General features: G+C 42.1%; 1 protein-coding gene and 1 non-coding gene across 2 annotated transcripts in view; both read left to right on the top strand.

The window, feature by feature from the left end:
- The first annotated feature begins 14 nt into the window (after nt 1–14).
- IQCK (IQ motif containing K) overlaps nt 15–17,856 on the top strand; it is a 140,526-nt gene continuing 122,684 nt past the window's right edge. Inside the window, exons 1-4 of the mRNA XM_012805671.2 lie at nt 15–192; nt 8,582–8,646; nt 11,696–11,825; nt 12,682–12,779. Coding sequence (XP_012661125.1) covers nt 15–192; nt 8,582–8,646; nt 11,696–11,825; nt 12,682–12,779 — 471 coding nt within the window. The remainder of the gene's footprint in view (nt 193–8,581; nt 8,647–11,695; nt 11,826–12,681; nt 12,780–17,856) is intronic.
- On the top strand, nt 16,801–16,994 carry LOC111725632. Its single transcript, XR_002773655.1, has one exon. It is a non-coding gene; the product is annotated as a U2 spliceosomal RNA (small nuclear RNA).

Genomic DNA, 17,856 nt, shown 5'->3' with positions numbered 1-17,856 from the left:
TGGAAACCGCGGCCATGGCGGCGCCACCAGGACTACCCGGCCGTGCGGCTCCGCGAGAGGAGCCGAGCGGCTCCGGGAACTCGTCGCTCACTCGGACCCCAGTGGTCACCGCGTCCCCTGAGTTCCTGGTTGTCTCTCTGGGGCAGGCCGCCGAGCCGCCGGGCAAGAGCCTGTGGGAGCAGATCTGCGAGGGTAGGCTGCGCGCACTGGCCTGGAGGGCGGGACCCGGGCGGCCGGGCGGCGGGCGGGCGGGCGCTGCGTTTCCTGGGCGCCCACTGTGCGCCAGGCGGCTGACGCGCGAGGCCGACAGGCAGCACGCCGCGGACCCGCAGGGAGACGGACGCGCGGTGCGGCCTCTACCCTGGATCCTCAGTCAGGTCAAAGGCAGGGGAAAACAGACTGAAGAGAGCCATGTGGTGTGGACCAGAGGTTCTTAAACCTCATTTAGTGATGAGGGAGGGACGCTGGGGCCGAGATGGGCACTTTGTTATAAACGCAGGTGTAGGCGCTGCCCTCACAAGCTCCAGTGGGATCCGGGGAACCCGCACTTTTAAGGGACACCCCACGTGATCTAGTAGGTAATCCCAAATGGAGTTTACCTCCCCTCTTCCTTTGCGGCCCTACACCTACCTTGGTCGTGAGGCTCTACGGTACTCTAAACCTATGTAGCTCAAGTTACGTACACTCTCTGTAAGGTGGGAGTGATCATGGCATCTATTTCATGGTGTTAGGAGGTTGGAACCAGTTATAGAAAGTGCATAGGAAACTGCCTGATTTGCAGCAAGAGCTAAGTGTTAGTTAGTTCTTAATGAATAATGTTGAATGGTGGGGTGTTTTGGTTTTTTTTCCCCTCTACCAGAGGATGGTAAAGTCCTCAGGGTCAATGACTCAGATGTTTCCATCTTGTGGCCACCATCCCTACCTCAACCTGCATAAAACAAGTGCTGTCCAATAGAACTTTCAGTGATCTGTACTGTCAGATACAGTAGCCACTAACCACATGTGGTTAACTTAGCATTTAGAATGTATTTAGTGCATTTGAGGAACAGAATTTCTTATTTTACTTAATTTTAATTCATTTAAGTAGGCACGTGTGGCCAGTGGCTACTGTATTGGACAGTGCAGGTTAGTATGCATTAATGTTTACTGAATGGAAAAAAAATGATGCATCAGTATATCACAGGGAGAGAGAGAGCGATTAGGTGAAAGAAGTGAAGCAAAAGAATAGTAGGCTCATAGTTGGTAGGTACGCATAAAGGCCATGTATTTAAAGCCCGTCCTGTGCGTAAATTCCTTCTCCAGCATTACATTGCACTAGAACAGTCTGTTTCATTTTCAATATTCTCATTGTAACTTTCAGCCTTAGGTTTTTACCCTTTGGTATTATGACCCAAGAAGCTAATCACTCTACTACAAAGAATCTGCTCAAATATTTGAAGGTAGTTACTATGGCTTTTTTTTCCCCAGAGCTTTCACTTCACCAAGCTAAACAGCTCTTTACAATTCAATTTACCAGTGGGGTGATGTTGGGGAAGAAGGGGATAATCATACCTACCTCACAGGGATGTTGTGAGGACCAGATAATATAATGTATACAAAGGTGCTTAGCACAGTGCCTGGCATTTAGAAAGTAGTCAATAAATGTTCATTGTTGTTGACAAACATGCTTTGTGTTGTGTTTTGCAGTCAATTCATTTTGGTCAATCAGGCCTATGGGGAGAAATCAAGGAAAAGCAAGTGAATTGACACCACTTATATAATTATAGTTACCAAAGGAAGTCAGTGAGGTCAAGTCTGACAGATTATATACACCGGCACTAGGATGGTTGTTATAACATAGATGATAAACTCAATTCTAAAACATCTAGCAAGTGGAGTTTGTATAACCAACATATAGTGAGTAAACTCAATTTCTCACAATGAACATAAAAAAATGGGCTTTGTGGTAATCCTATATTTGAGGTTAAATATTATCATTCTATTAGACCAGTGGTTCTCAACCTTCTAATGCCATGGCCCTTGAATACAGTTCCCGTGGGTCACAACCCACAGGTTGAGAGAACTGCTGTATTAGACTATCTTCATATAAAAAACAAATTATAGAAAACAGACCTGCCAAAAATTCAATTTCATGAGGACAGAATACACAATCGGTGAATAACTTAAACATGACCTTTATTTTTATTTATTTATTTTTTAAGACAGTCTCACTTTGACACCCTGGGTAGAGTGCTGTGATGTCATAGTTCACAGGAACCTCAAACTCTTGAGCTCAAGTGATTCTCTTGCTTCAGCCTCCTAAGTAGCTGGGACTACAGGTGACCACCACAATGCCCAGCTGATTTTTTTAGAGACCAGGTCTCGATCTGGCTCAGGCTGGTCTTGAACCTGTGAGCTCAAGCAATCCACCCGCCTCCAACTCCCAGATTGCTAGGATTACAGGCATGAGCCACTGCACCCAGCCAACATGAACTTTAATGTACCTGAGTAGAGCTCTTTTGTATGTATGTGCGGGCCTGCCTCTGTGATAACTTATTTGTAAGTGTTCTTCAGGTTTTTTTTGTCACCTCTCCAGTGACAATTAAGAGCTTTGTATTCTCAAAAGCACTAGCACTTGTATTAGTACCAATAAGCTTCTTTCCCCCCAAGGCTTCTAACTGGATTTTGTAGTAGCTTGTGACTCATAACTATGGTTTTAACCAAGATTGAGTCGAGATATTTGGAGCTTACAGTTCTCTATTTTGATACTATTATGATTCCTCTCAGCAACATCTGTAATTTTGTCTTTGGTTCATCACATAAGTTAATCAAACACTCTGGCTTCAGCTCTCAATGCTATTATAAAAATCTGGTCCCCCCATCCTACCTGCCAGATACTGACATGATCACCTCTGAATCAGTGCTTGTTCCTCCAGCATGGCAACTAAGCAAGCCAGAGAAAAATGATCCCAGCAGGCTCTCAGCACTGCTCAGTAATCAGCATCCATCAGTGCCTTCTCCTATTGCCTACATCTACTCGTCCATGTGTTTAACTCTCTCCTCAAATGTTCTGTGACACCACTTAGCACAGGAGGCATTCACCAGAAGAGTTAGGCAATCAGGAGTGGGGAGGGAATTCTGCAGTGTCCTCACACCAACAAACATTTGCATCTGTTCACATGGAAGAAGTATTCACCCCAATTACACACCTCTCAGCCCCTGCTATGCTCTTGTTACCTTAGGATCCTGCAGTATCACTCTCTTCTCCTAGATCTTTAACTTGTCTGACTTTTCCTTCTAAACACTCTCAGGTCTATCATGTCATCTTGGGAATAATGCTGACCTTAACCCCTTTCCTCATCTAGTTGCTATTACAGTTCCCCTCTCAAAACCAAGTTCTGGAAGAAACACTGCTCTTATTTATACCACTTTCATTCCTGTTCCTTTATCAACTCAGTGCAGACTAGCATTACCTTGTTTCTCTAAAGAAATTATTCTTATACATCCAGACAGCTATATTTACCAGTACTGGGAACTGTTTTAAATCCTAGGCCAGGCATGACTCCAGGCAGTCTTCTAAACACAAACAGTTCTCTCTGCCACCTCAATAAATGTCACCATTGTTCACTCAGCTCTTCCCTTTAACTGTGATCCCCATGCTCATTTGCCAATAATTAGACAACCTACCTGCTTACCATCACCACCCTGCTCCAACTTTCCACCCCTCCCAGTCCTCAGGCCTGCTGCTTAGATCAGGCCCTTACCACACAGTAACCCCCCTAAAATTTAAATCTAGTTATGCTGTGACCTACAATTATTTTCATAGCTTTCATGATAAACTCCTTAGCTTAACTCTTAAGCGCTTTACGTGATCTGATCCCTGTTTACTATTCTTGGCTTATTACACACCATTGGCCCAAATCCTCCTAATAGCAAATATTTATCAAACTGTTCTTTATGTACCAGACACTGCTAAGTGCATTACTTCTTAATTTAAGCCTCACAGCAGCTCAGTAAGGATTTTGCCTGTTGCACAGATGAGGAAATTGAGACTTAGGTTAATAAACTTGTCCAAAGAAAGTGGCAAAACTGAATTACACTCATGTCTGTTTGACACTCAAATCCCAAGCCCTTAAGTGAGATACCAGCTTCAGAGTGTAGACGGGGAGGACCTACATCAAAATCTTCTTCATACTTGGTTGTTTTTTTTAACAGTGTCTTGCTCTGTCACCTGGGCTAAAGTGCCATCACCTCACCCTACCTTAGCAATCTCATACCCCTGGGCTTAAGTGATCTTCCTGCCTAAGCCTCTCAGGTAGTGGGGACTATAAGCACCTGCCACCACGCCCAGCTAACTTTTCTATTTCTAGTAGAGATGGGGTCTTGCTCTTGCTCAGGCTATCTTAAACGTCTGCCTTGACCTCCCAAAGTGCTAGGATTACAGGCATGAGCCACCACAGTTGGCTGGAATACTTGTTAAGATGCAGATTCCTTAGCTCTGTCCTCCCTGACCTGATGACTCACTCTTCAGGGGTAAGTCCATGGGCTCTTAATTTTACACACACACTCCAGAAAAGGTACAAGGCATGGGATCACTACTCTGTGCTGTACTTTTGAGTTACACAAAACTCTTAACCCCAGTGCACTATGCCCTTCCTCTCCTCCATGACGTGTACAGGCTTTGCCTCTTACTCGAACATCTCTGCCTTCCTCTCATCTCTGTCTCTAAAGATTCAGTCCAAGTGGCCCTTCTTCTGGAAAACCTTCCATAATTCCCCAAGCCAGTTCAAAGCACCTTCTCTTCACTCCTAGAGCTCTGGGTACAGCCCTTTTGTAATAATTCATAACCCTTGGCTTACTAGTCACTGTCTTGAGAGAACATAAGCTCTTCTGCTTTATTCATTTGGCTCTTCAGCAATGTTAGACAACCCCTCGCCATAGCATATGCCCACCAAATGTTCATCAGATTTACTTCCAGCTTCTTCACCTTCCTGGTCCATCCCCTCCCAAGAGGCTGCTGTGGGAAACGTTGTATTTTAATTGATATTTCCATTAGAAACACATTCAGCTGCAAATAACTGAAAGTCCAGCTCCTAATGAATGGCCTAAGCAATAAAGACATTAAATTCCCACATCCCAGAAGTGTGGAAGGGAGAGGTTCTAATTTTGGTAAAAGGGCTCCACTCTGCCAACTGGATTCCAGCCTTCTGCGGCTGGCTCATTCTGCTTTGACTCTCTTGCAGAATGTTGCCTTTGATGTATTAAATGAACATTCACTTTCACTTGTTCTTAGATTAATGTTCATTTATCATGCATATAACATTAATTCCTCTAACCAATTAATCTTATTTATAAGCTTCACTAATTGAAAGATTGTAAATATTTATAAATTTGACATACCTGATTTTCTTAAGCACGTCTAATGCAGAACAGAGCAGACAAATTTTTCTAAGCACTGAAGCAACTTTTAGAAATCTAATCAATCAAACTATGGTAAATCAAGTTGTTTTACAGAGTTCAATACTCTTTATAAACTTAATCAAATTCTCTTATGCCTTTCAATGCAACAGTACCAGTCTGTAATCAATTATAAATTTCAAATTGAAATCACAAGGTAAAACTGACACATTCTCAAATATGTCAAATTTTCAAATATTATTGAGGCTTTAAATAACAAACACATCAGAGTCTCTGGAGCTCATATATTTTCTTACCCTTCTACATAAACAATTCAACCATATATCTTTTCTCTTTTTTCCTTTGTCTTTTTTTTTCTTTTTGAGACAAGGTTTGTTCTTTCCCCAAGGATAGAGTTCAGTAGTAGTGTCATCATAGCTCACTGCAACCTTGCAACCTCCAACTCCTGGCCTCAAGCAACCCTCCTACCTCAGCCTCCCAAGTAGCTGGGACTACAGGCATGTGGCACTATGCCTGAATAATTTTTTTATTTTTTGTAGTGATAGGGTCTTAGTGCGTTGTCCAGTATGGTCTCAAACTCCTGGCCCAAAGCAATCTTCCTGCTCTAGTCTCCCAAAGTGCTCTATTACAGGTATGAGCCACAATGGCTGGCCAACTACATATCTTTTATAGTTATATGATGAAGAAGTTTGTATATTTTCTCTGAAATTTAAACTCAGCAATTTCACTGGAAAAAATATAAATAGCAAGTAGTAATTAAAGAAATAGAAGTGAAAGTTAAATATCATTTTAAATATGTATATGTATTAGATTGGTTTTACTCTCAAGGGAAAGGCAGACTTTCACTATTAGGAGTATATATGGCAATTTGGCCCAAGTTTTACATTGTTCTCTCCTTTGACAGAAAAATTTCACATCTAAGAATTAATACTATAAAACACCTACATTTGGGTCAATGATACATCATAGCTATTACATAATTTATGTATATATACATACATAAATGTGCTCCTTGCAACATTGTTTGTAATAATGAAACATTGCAAACAACCCAAATGTCCACTAAGACTACAGTGGTTAAATCAGAAGTCCAAGATTCAACTCCTGGAATTCTTTTCGGTACATAATAGGCTCTCAGCAAATATGAATGACTAAATAAAGAGAAGTAACTTGCTATACTATTTATATTGTTCATTCATTCATTTAGCAAATATTCTTTGGGGATTTAGTGGTGAGCTCTAATGGAACCAGGCACTTCCCTCACAAAACATACAGTCTATTAGAAAATATAGTCATTAATTTTTATAAATTTTAAATAGGGAAAACTAGTACGAGTTATGAAGAAAAAGGATACAGTGCTCTGAGATTCTATGCTTGGGCAAGTTGACCTAGTCTGGGAGATTTAAAGTAAACACATGTATATTATATATACATATATTAGTAAATACAATGAGAATATCATGTGACTTTCTACATAAGACACTTCTGTATTATTTGAAATTGCCTTTCAATTAGTATGTCTTGCTTTTGCAACCAAAGGTATAAATGTTAAACCCAGTTTTTCACACACTATCAATGATTTTTGAGACAGTGGAGAAAAGATGAATATACATACTCACCTGAGAGGAAAAAATAAAAGTAGTAGAGCTACATGGGGTATGGTGAGCAAAATTCCACCACAGCCCCCAAGACTCTTGACACCTAGTGCACACACTTCTCTGTTATTCAGTCAAACACAATTCCATGTGGTGCTGAGAAAAAGTTTTCTCAATGCATATATAGTTTTTAATCAGTTGACTTTTAAATTAGGGAGATAATTGTGGGTGGGCCTGAACTAATCAGGTGAGCCCTTAAAAGAAGTCAGAGAGATTCAAGCATAAGTGACCCTCCTGCTTGTCTTGAAGTAGCCAGAACCATGTTGGGTGTTGACCATGGCAAGGACCTGAGTGTTGCCTGTAGGAGCTGTTCTTATTTGACAACCAACAAGATAACAAGGACTTCATACCTACAACCATAAGAAAATGAATTCTGACAACAATGGATGAGCTTAGAAAAGGACTCCAACCCTCAGATAAGATCACAGCCATAGCTGTTGGCTTGAATTCAGCCAGATGAAATCCTTTTCCATTGCTAAACTCTTGACTCAAGGCAATTGTGAGATAATAAATTCATTCTGTGGATCTGTGCTGGCCACATACACCAGGGCTGGCAGGTTTGAACCCAACCCTGGCCTGCCAAACAATAACTACAACAAAAAAATAGCTGGGCATCATGGCAAGTGCCGGTAGTCCCAGCTACTTGGGAAGTTGAGGCAAGAGAATTGCTTGAGCCTAAGAGTTTGAGGTTTCTGTGAGCTGTGATATCATAGCACCTTACCGAGGGCCCGGGGGCAGCATAGTAAGACTCTGTCTCTAAATAAATAAGTAAATAAATAAATTAATTCATCCTGCTTTACATCACTGAACAGAAAACTAATACAACCGGTATTGGAAATCATAGTTGCTTATAAGCCTAATGTACTTGTCCTCAGTCTGATATTTAGGAGTTGAAAAAAAAAGGTGAGAGGCTGAGGCTCTGCTACCTGATTACATAGCTAGTAATGGAATAAAATTTGTGTCTTCTACAGCTATATTCCATCAATACCGTCTTGCCCAGAAATTTATTTTTCCTCATAACTGCAAGTGATTATGTAATTGCTCTTTCCAGAAATATTTTTAGCAGGCTTTGTTTTAGGCATGTAGCTAATACAGCCCATGAGCATTTTCCGTCCCTCTCTGAGCCACAGTTGTTGCTTCCCTCTAGAACTTGTGTAGACTGTTGTTTGCATTAGTCCATCCTCCACGTATGCTATTGGCATCTTTTCTTAACCACACTCCATATTCTCCTCCTCACTTTATTCCTTGTAGTGGTCACAATATTTGGGTATAATCTGAGGTTGTGTCTTCTGGGAAAGAGTCTCAGCCTCGAATCTTTCATACAAGAGACCACCCATCTCTTACCTATTTTAACTAAGATGGTTCATGTTAATTATTAAGCTGTAAGGGCCAGTTTTTGGTTTTGTTTTTCCTTTCTGCATAGCTCCAACCAAAATAAAATGTAAGAGTGTTTTATTCAAAGAAAAGGACATTGTATCACAAACTGCAATGAAGTATGGAACTGAGAATTTTCCCCCCTTCTCTTTAAGAGTATGACGCTGAGCAGCCTCCCTTTCCAGAAGGATATAAAGTCAAAGAAGAAGATGTGATTACTGTGAGTATTGCCCAGGCCTCCACTTAAATAAGAGGCTTTTAAATGATAATAACACTGATGACCAGTGAATGACTGACAGGAAGGTGGCTAAGGGAAGGCACTGGAGCTAGGACCATAAAAGAACCAGAAACTTGGGGCCAAGCCTAAATATGCTACTAATGGTGTGACTTAGAGAGCATCACATGACTTCTTTAGGCCCGAGTTTCTGCCTCTGTTAAATGGGATAGACAATCCTTAACCAACTCACAGGGCCCCTGTGGGGCCCAAATGAGATCCTGGATAAGAAAAGTATTTCTGGTAGATCTAACACGATGTCCATGTTGGGGACAGTTGCAGATGGTGCAGGTTTCTCCACATGCCAGGGTGGGCAAGGTGAAGACTGCACTAAAGAGAGAGGGCCAACAAGGCAGCCGGGAAGGGAGTCTGCCTTGGAACTAAACAGGAGCTTAATGGAGTTTAAAATTTAAAAATAAGAAAAGTTGGGCGGTGCCTGTGGCTCAGTTAGTAGGGCACTGGCCCCATATACCAAGAGTGGTGGGTTCAAACCTGGCCCCGGCCAAATTACAACGAAAAAAATAGCAGGGTGTTGTGGCAGGCGCCTGTAGTCCCAGCTACTGGGGAGGCTGAGGCAAGAGAATCACCTAAGCCCAGGAGCTGGAGGTTGCGGTGAGCTGTGATGCCATGGCATTCTATCAAGGGTGATAAAGTGAGACTCTGTCTCAAAAAAAAAATAAATAAATAAATAAATAAATAAAAATAAGCAAGGTTCTAAGAGATGAAGGAACTTGAGCAGGGGCACAGGAATGGAACCAAAACCTATACCTCTAGATAGGTTTTCCTATTACTGGTAACTTCCATTACTGCAGCAGCCTCTAATGTAGGATTTTTGCATCTAAAACATCTTTCTTATTCTGAGATTGTTCCTTTTTTGTAGGATCCTGTCCTTGCTTTATTGATATAATTCTTTCTTAAATTTTTCTGCAGATACTAATTACAGTCCCCTCCCCGAATTATTAGTCCTTCTTCAGGGCCAGTTGATCTGTTTATAGTTCTTGATCTTCATTTTTTATGCTGTTGATTTTCTTGATCTATGTAGAGAGCTCTGATTGTTCATTGAAAATTTAAAATGGAGCCTTGAGTGAATTTTTCTCTATAGCTGGTATATTAGGGTTTTCTGGAGAGAACCAATAGTATATATGTAGAAAGAGAGATGAGAGGGGATTTACTAGGGAAATTGGCTCATGCAATTATGGCGGCTGAGAAGTCCCATAGTAGGCCATCTGCAAGCTACAGAACCCGGGAAGCTGGTGGTATGGCTCAGTCTAAATCCAAAAGCCTCAGAACCAGAGGAAATGATGACGTAACTATTGGTCTGAGTTTGTGACCAAAGGCCTGCGATCCTCAGGAGCCACTGGTGTGAGTCCTAGAATCCAAAAGCCAGGGAATTGGAGTTCTCTGGTCCAAGAGCCATCCTGGCTCTGGAAGAGAGCAAAATCCTCTGCCTCTTTGTTCCCTCTAGGCCCTCAGCTGCTTGGATAGTGTTCACCCACACTGAGAGCAGATCCTCCCCACTCAGTTCAGCAACTCACATGTCAGTCAGAAAGAATGCTGTACCAGCTATCGAGGTATCCCTCAATCTAGTCAGGTTGACACCTAAAATTAACCATCACAGCTGGTGTAGTTTTCTTCTACTGCTATCCATGTGGCTTTGTTTTCTGAATGGTCTTTTATATGAACAGAAAAGTGCTGACTGGGAGCTCATGAAGAAGGACCATCCACTGGAAGACTTTTCTTCAGGATGAGCAGGCAAAGAGTCAGAACACAGCGTGTTCCAAAAGTGACCCATAACGTCACCCCATACACAGCAAAAATGGGAAATTGTAGCTAAATGTACCTTTATTTAGAAAATATTTGTTACAAAATTTTATGAAGAGGTGGCCAACATGTACAGAATATTTTGTAAATTTTGTTTAGATTTTGCAATGAATATTTTATAGATAAAAGCTACAGTTTCGTTTTCCTGATGTATCCTAGGTATGACAACTTCATGAGTCACTTTTGGGACATCTTGTATTTTAGGATTTGGGCAGGGAGTCTTTCCAAATCAATTGTTTTTCTTTTGGCCACCGACATGGTTCTCTACATATTAACAATTCTGACTAGTATTGCTCCTTCCCAGGGCTATTTGTTTCGTTTGTTTATAGAAGAGTCATTGGAAAGGAGGGGGAACTGGATATAAAATGCTGGTGTGAACACAGCTTCATGAGTACTGAGGGGGCCGAAGCACAGGTGGGGAATGTGGGCAGCAGGCCAGTGGAAGCCAGTCAGATTGCCACTTAATACTCTGAATATTGCTCCCTTGTCCTTCCCGCTCTGTAATGCCTGTCAATTCTGAGTGTTGAGCCCTTACGGGATTCCAGTGGGAAGATGGACATCTGTCCTCTGGTACAGTTTTCTCCTATGGCTCATCTCCTCTCTCACTTATCAAAAATAGGCTTCATCCCTGTTTCTTTTGGCTATGTTGGCAAATCTCGCATCCACAGATGGTCCTCTGATTCTTTTCTGTATTAGGGTTTTGTTCCTTGACTGTCATTCATAGGTGTCTTGGGGGGGGGGGATTTAAATTCAGTGTGTCCCCTTGAACCTAAAGTCTGATATAGAATTTTATTCCTTTGGCTCAGCACCCATAGCTCAGCAGCTAGGGTGCTGGCCTTATGCACTGGGGCTGGCAGGTTCAAACCTGGCCCAGGCCTACTAAACAATAATGACAACTACAGCAACAACAAAAAAATAGCTAGGCCTTTTGGCAGGCACCTATAATACCAGCTACTTGGGAGGCGAGGCAAGAGAATCAATCACTTACGACCAAGAGTTTGAGGTTGCTGTGAGCTGTGGTGACATGGCACTCTACCGAGGACGACATAGTAAGACTCTGTCTCAAAAAAAAAAAAAAAAAAAAAGAATTTTATTCCTTTGGAAGTTTATAAGAAGAAATAAAAGTATTTATACTGTTTATATGAATTGACTCCCCTCCCCTACCTACCACCAGGTTTCACCATTGGAGGAAATGCTTTCCCATGGCCTCAATGTAGAACAGTATTTTCCAGTTCCCCAATTCCCCATGGTCTCACAGAAACCCTGTTCTGAAGATAAACCAGAAACAACTGATCCAAAAACATGTAAGTAAGGAAGTAAAATTTCATCTTTTATAGTTTTGGGCTTATAAGATTGCAGAACCATGGAGTGGAGATGGAAATGGGCGAATACACCTCAGGGAGCCCACATAAATGAGAAAGAGTTCTTTTTTTTTTTTTGTTTTTTTTTTTTTTTGGCCAGGGCTAGGTTTGAACCCTTCACCTCCAGCATATGGGGCCAGTGTTCTACTCCTTTGAGCCACAGGGGCCGCCCAAGAACGTGTTCTTGTTTTAATTTTTCTGTTTAAGAAAAGTATCCTTTATTCCACTGACTTATCTTTAAGGTTAAAAAGTAGTAAAGGTAATGCATGACAATGAACTTACTTTGATCCTACATGAGCGAATGGTAAACAAATGTAAAAAGTAGAAGAAAACATCATGCTGCCTTGTGTGTATGTGGAAGCCAGAGGTGTAGGCTGCAGATCTGAGTCTCAGTGCCTGGGGCCCTTCTCTCCTATTGGTTTGTTCTGTGCCTTCTAATAGGCTGGCTTTGGGCCTGGTCCACCCAATGCCTGCATCACTGTGGCTATAGGCCCTATCCACTAGAGTACTTGCCTTGCTTTGTCCCCTGGCCACACTGGCCTCCTTCCTGTTCCAGCCTTGTGAACCTGACCTTGTGTAGGACCCTGCCTATATCCTCACCAGACTACAGAGGCTCAGAGAAACATTTTAAGTTGCCTTAGTAATACAGCCCAACTCTGCAGTCTGGAGCAAAATGTAACATTTAAGGTCATATTATTGAACTGACAGTACCTTTTTCTGGCTCAGAAGTAAACATTTCTCCCAGATCAACTTGAACCATTTGAGATTTGCACTGGGAAGTTTTCTTTGTTTGTTCTAGGTCCCCCCAAAGAATATTTGGAAACTTTCATTTTTCCAGTTCTGCTTCCCGGAATGGCCAGCCTACTTCACCAGGCAAAGAAAGAAAAATGTTTTGAGGTCAGTTGTTTGGCAGGGTTTCTTTATTTTTAAACTCTCAATAATTCATTTTTATCAGAGAATAGCTCATTATCTCAGTACTATCAAGTTGTTCTCAAAATGATCCCTTTGGGAGGGAAAGCCTGTGTTTTGGGTCACTTACCCAACCCAGCTGCACCACCTAGCTGTGCACATACATGCGCTGCCATCTGTCTGACCACTGGGGCTCCCGAGAGGTTTTCCGCCTTGCCTGGCTCCCCTGTTGCTTCTCCTGTGCATTTGGCATCCCCCAGCTGTCTGTGTCCTGTTCATTCCATGTGCTGCTAAAAGATCTCCTTACCTCTCGTTTGGCTCTGGATGGATCTTACCCCTCTTACCTCTCCCTGCCCGACTTCACGCCAACTGTCATGCATGTAACTTCCTTCTGGAGAGACCTGGCACACAGTAAGTGCTCAGTAAGTAGCAATCATTATCACACTGCAGCTAGTTATCTGTACAAACCGAGTTCTGATCCTGATGCATACCCTTGTAGACACCTATAAAGCCTCCCTTCCTCCTATAGTTCACAAAATACTTTGAGTATGTGTTCCCTACGTGTCTTGAATTCTAAATTTGAATCATTCATACAAAGAGAGTAAAACAACATTTAACATTGACCAAGCACTCGCTTTGTGCCAGACACTTAGTTCTAAGTGCTTTGTTATCCATTACGTCAGTTAATCCTCACAATAGCCTTATAGGGTTCCTTCTCTCTATTCTGGAGATGAGAAAATACAGGGACAAGGCCTGGCATGGTGGCTCACATCTGTAATCCTAGCACTCTGGGAGGCCAACACGGGTAGCTTGCCCTGAGTTTACAGGTTCGAGACCAGCCTGAGCAAGAGCAAGACCCCATCTCTAAAAATGACCAGGTGTTGTGGCAAGTGCCTATAGTCCCAGCTATTAGGGAGGTTGAAGCAAGAGAATAATTTGAGCCCAAGAGTTTGAGATTGCCGTGAGCTATGCTGCTAGGGACTTTACCTAGGGTGACAAAGTGAGACTCTGCCTCAACAAAAAAAAAAAAAGAAAGAAAGAAAATGGAGGAACAGAGGTTTGAGATGTAATCAAGGGCACATGGCAGAGCTAGGGCTCAAATCCAGATGAAATGATTAAAAATTACACTAAAAAAATTGGCAGTAATTGCAGTGCAAATGCCAATCAGTATGATACCTCTGGGGTCTGTACTACTATTCAGAGTTAACAATATCACCAAGTAGTTGCTTTTTACCACGGATCCCTGTCTGAGAGGAACTGCATACTGGCCTGATGGTACTTTTAGATACCGAGGAGACATAAGTTTTCATGTATTCTAGGAAATACTCATGTTTTCGTTAGCAATGCCTTGACATTATGCTGTCCCTCCTGCCTCTGAATCACCTGTATTATACTGTCCCCTTGTTGCCTGCCACCTGATTCACTCAGCGTAACATTACTCTCACTGACCTCACTGTGACAGTTGTGTCTTTACTTGAGGCAGAAATGTGTTATGAGACATTGATCAGAATTTGGACGATGCAGTTATGAAGGAAGAATTTGGGGTACACCCCTGGGCCACAGCACAATTGACAGTGATGGATACACATGCTGAAGACAGTAGCCCTCAGCCTGACTTTCAGGGCCCTGCCCCATCTTCTCCTTCCAGTCTCATGTCCCTCTGCTCTCCTTCACGGCTGGTACCCTGTGGCCAAACAGAATCATTCTGAGTCTCCTGCACTCAGAAGATTTTTTTTTTTTTTTTTTAAATGACAGAGTCTTACTCTGTCGCCCTTGGTAGAGTGCCGTGCTGTAAGTTTGAGCTTACAGCAACCTTAAACTCTTGGGCTCAAGCGATTCTCTTGTCTCAGCCTCCCACGTAGCTGGGACTACAAGTGCCTGCCACAATGCCCGGCTATTTTTTTGTTGTTGTTGTCATTGTTGTTTGGTAGGTTCCGGCTGGGTTCGAACCCGCTCAGCGCCCTAGCTGCTGAGCTACAGACACCAAGCCAGGTCCTAATTTAAAAAAAATAAAAAAATCCTTATACTCTCTGCATGTTTAAGTTATTTTTCTAAACTCAGCTCATGACATCCCTCTCAGGCTTCTAGTTACTTCCTGGGCCAAACTAGAAGTAATTGTTCCTAGCTCTCAGATTTCAGAATATTTCATCCATTCCTCATTTTATGACAAATTAAGACATCCTTAACTAAGACGTTCTTAACTCATGTAAACTTAATTTTATATGTATCTATCTCCCTCAATATTTGAAGCTCCTTGAGGACAGATTCTCCACCCTACAGATTCTCTGTATTTTTTTTATTTTGTATTTATTTTGTTTTATTTTTTGAGACAGATTCTCACTCTGTTGCCCAGGCTGGAGTGCAGTGGTGGGATTCGTAGCTCACTGTAGACTCAAACTTCAGGACTTCTAGGGGTGTGCTTTTTCTTTTCTGCTGCACATTGGAAGGAGAGTTGTCTTGGGCCACACATTAAATATACAAAAACTAACACAAGCTGATGAGCTAAAAAACAAACAAACAAACAAACAAAGGTCCATGTATAATTTTTCCAATATTCAACATCACAAGCAAGCAAAACTGTTATCAAGTAATCTGCAGGCGGTTCCTGGGCCACAGGTTGGATACCTCTGGAAGTGGTCTGCCTGAGCCTCCTGAGTAGCTAGGACTACAAGCATGCACTACCCCACACAGCTAATTTTTCTTATTTTTTGTAGAGATAGGGTCTTACTATGTTGCGTAGGCTGTCCTCAAACTCCTGGCCTCAAGTAGTCCTCCTACCTCAGCCTCCCAAGTAGCTGGGACTAATGGTGTGGACCACAGCACTTCACTTGATTTATTTTTGTATCTTAATGCCTAGCACATGGTAAACATATAATTGGCTCTCAATAAATGTCATATGTATGAGTGTATAGTTAGACATCAGAGAGCATCATTATTACTATGTCCTTGACCAAACTCAGCTCTCTTATCTCTGGGAAGGCTGTTCTATTGGACTCATCCCGGTAGGAAAGCCCTGGAGGGGAGAGGGGAGAAGGTACTCGTTTCATGACTCTAGTCAATGGGGGAGAGCAGTGGGGACAAATGGCATAGGGTGAGTCTCTCTCCTATATTAATGATGCAAGTAATTTGTAAATAGGGCCTTGATTTATAGCATAGTAATTAACAGCATGACTCTGGAGTCAAAGTGACCTGATTTTGAAGTCTACCTCCATCCCAGCTGGCTACATAGACTATGTCAAGTCATTTCATCTTTCTGAGCCATTATTATTTTCTTACAAGTAAAATGAGGATGATGATAGCACCTGCTCATGGAGTTACTGTGCTAATGAAATGAGGTAGCTCATATAGAGCGCTTAGGCCAGTCCCTGGGCCACAGGAAGAACTTAATAAATGTTAACTTATTATTGTCATTTTTTTTTTTTGAGACAGAGTCTTGCTTTGTTGTCTTCAGCAGAGTGCTGTAATGTCATAGCTCACAGCAACCTCAAACTCTTGGGCTCAAGCCATCCTCTTGCCTCAGCCTCCCCAGTAGCTGGAACTATAGGTGCCCAGCACAATACCAGGGTATTTTTTTTTAAGAGATGAGATCTTGCTCTTGCTCAGGCTGCTCTTGAACTCCTGAGCTCAGGTAATCCACCTGCCTTGGCCTCCCAGAGTGCTAGGCGTGAGCCACTGCACCTGGCCTAAATGTTAACTTATTATTTATCATCAGTGTTACTGTACTTCCTAGATAGGGTTGGTTAAACCTGTTACCTGAGTGGCCTCAACTTGAGTTCCTTGGCCACCTAGAGGTTTAAGTCAAGACTTGGTCCCAGCTGGCAGAAAAACCATCCACTCTGATGGTGATTACATGAGAAAGGTTTATTTTATGGATCATTTCATGAGGGAGGTGGGGAAGAGGTTACTTCATTAATCAATCCTGTCGAAAAACATTTTTGTTTTCTCTAGGCAACCCCCTGTCCACACACCCTTTGCAGATCCCTTCTGGATCCTGAACAATTCAGCTCTGATTGCTTCTCAGCCTTTTGGCTAAGATCAAGTGTAGTACCTATTCTTCTAATCAGTTTAATATCTGATGTGTCCTCTACCTGAGGACAATATATTAAATGGATTTTTGGAGCAGGGAGTTGAAATAGGAGCTGGCTTCATCCAATCTATGCATCCACCTGGTATTGCAGTGCTTCTAGAAATGGTGCACCTGCCTCAGAATAAAAAACAAAACAAACAAAAAGAAAACAATTCACCCGTGGCTCTCAGTTTGGGCTCTCAGCTTCACATCTCTCATCTTACCAAAGACACAGCTGTAAGGCTTTCTTCATATTGCTCTGTTGTCAGAACTGCTTAGTTTTGACTCACAGCCCTGGTGAATTCAAATCTAGGACCCTCAATCTCACCTCTTTCTCCTGACTTGCTGCTACAGATCTAGTTGTCCTGTTTGAAGAAGGAAATACCACAGTGATCAGGTACAGACTATTAAATCCCGGTGGTCACTTTCCTCTTACCTCATAGCATTAGTGTTTGACTATGATAATTGTCAGAAATCATATGAGAAGTTGGAGAAGGTGTCTCAATAATCAGTTGCCCAGTAAGCATCAGCACTGGTCAAAATGCTTTCCTGATTTCACCCTTATAATAACCCTTTAAACCAGTTCCTCTTTTTCATCAGCCACCTTTTACAGAAGAGGGCCCTGGAAATCAGGAAAGTTGAGCATTATTTAAGATCTCCCAGTTAATAAGTGACAGAATACACTGTCCACCAAGGTTTATACCAGGGGTGTCCAACCTTTTTTTTCCTCTGGTGTACATTGGAAGAATAAGAGTTGTCTGGGGCCGCACATTAAATACACAAACACTAATGAAAGCTGATTAGCAATAAAAAGGTCCATGCATATTTTTTGTGATATACAACACCATAGATAAGCAAAAAAGAATCCTCACAATATCAGCATAAAGACTGCAGGCCACAGCTTGGACACCCTTGATCCAGATGATCCTACAGCTTGCGCTTTCATCCCTCCCAATAAATAGGAGTTGGAAGCTGTTCTCTAAATAGTTCCTATGGCTT

This window comes from Otolemur garnettii, unplaced genomic scaffold (genome assembly GCF_000181295.1).
Source record: "Otolemur garnettii isolate 467f Iridium unplaced genomic scaffold, OtoGar3 scaffold00044, whole genome shotgun sequence".
In the NCBI taxonomy this organism is placed as follows: Eukaryota; Metazoa; Chordata; class Mammalia; order Primates; family Galagidae; genus Otolemur; species Otolemur garnettii.
Note: the sequence above shows the minus strand (reverse complement) of the source record. Positions and strands in the feature narration are given on the sequence as shown.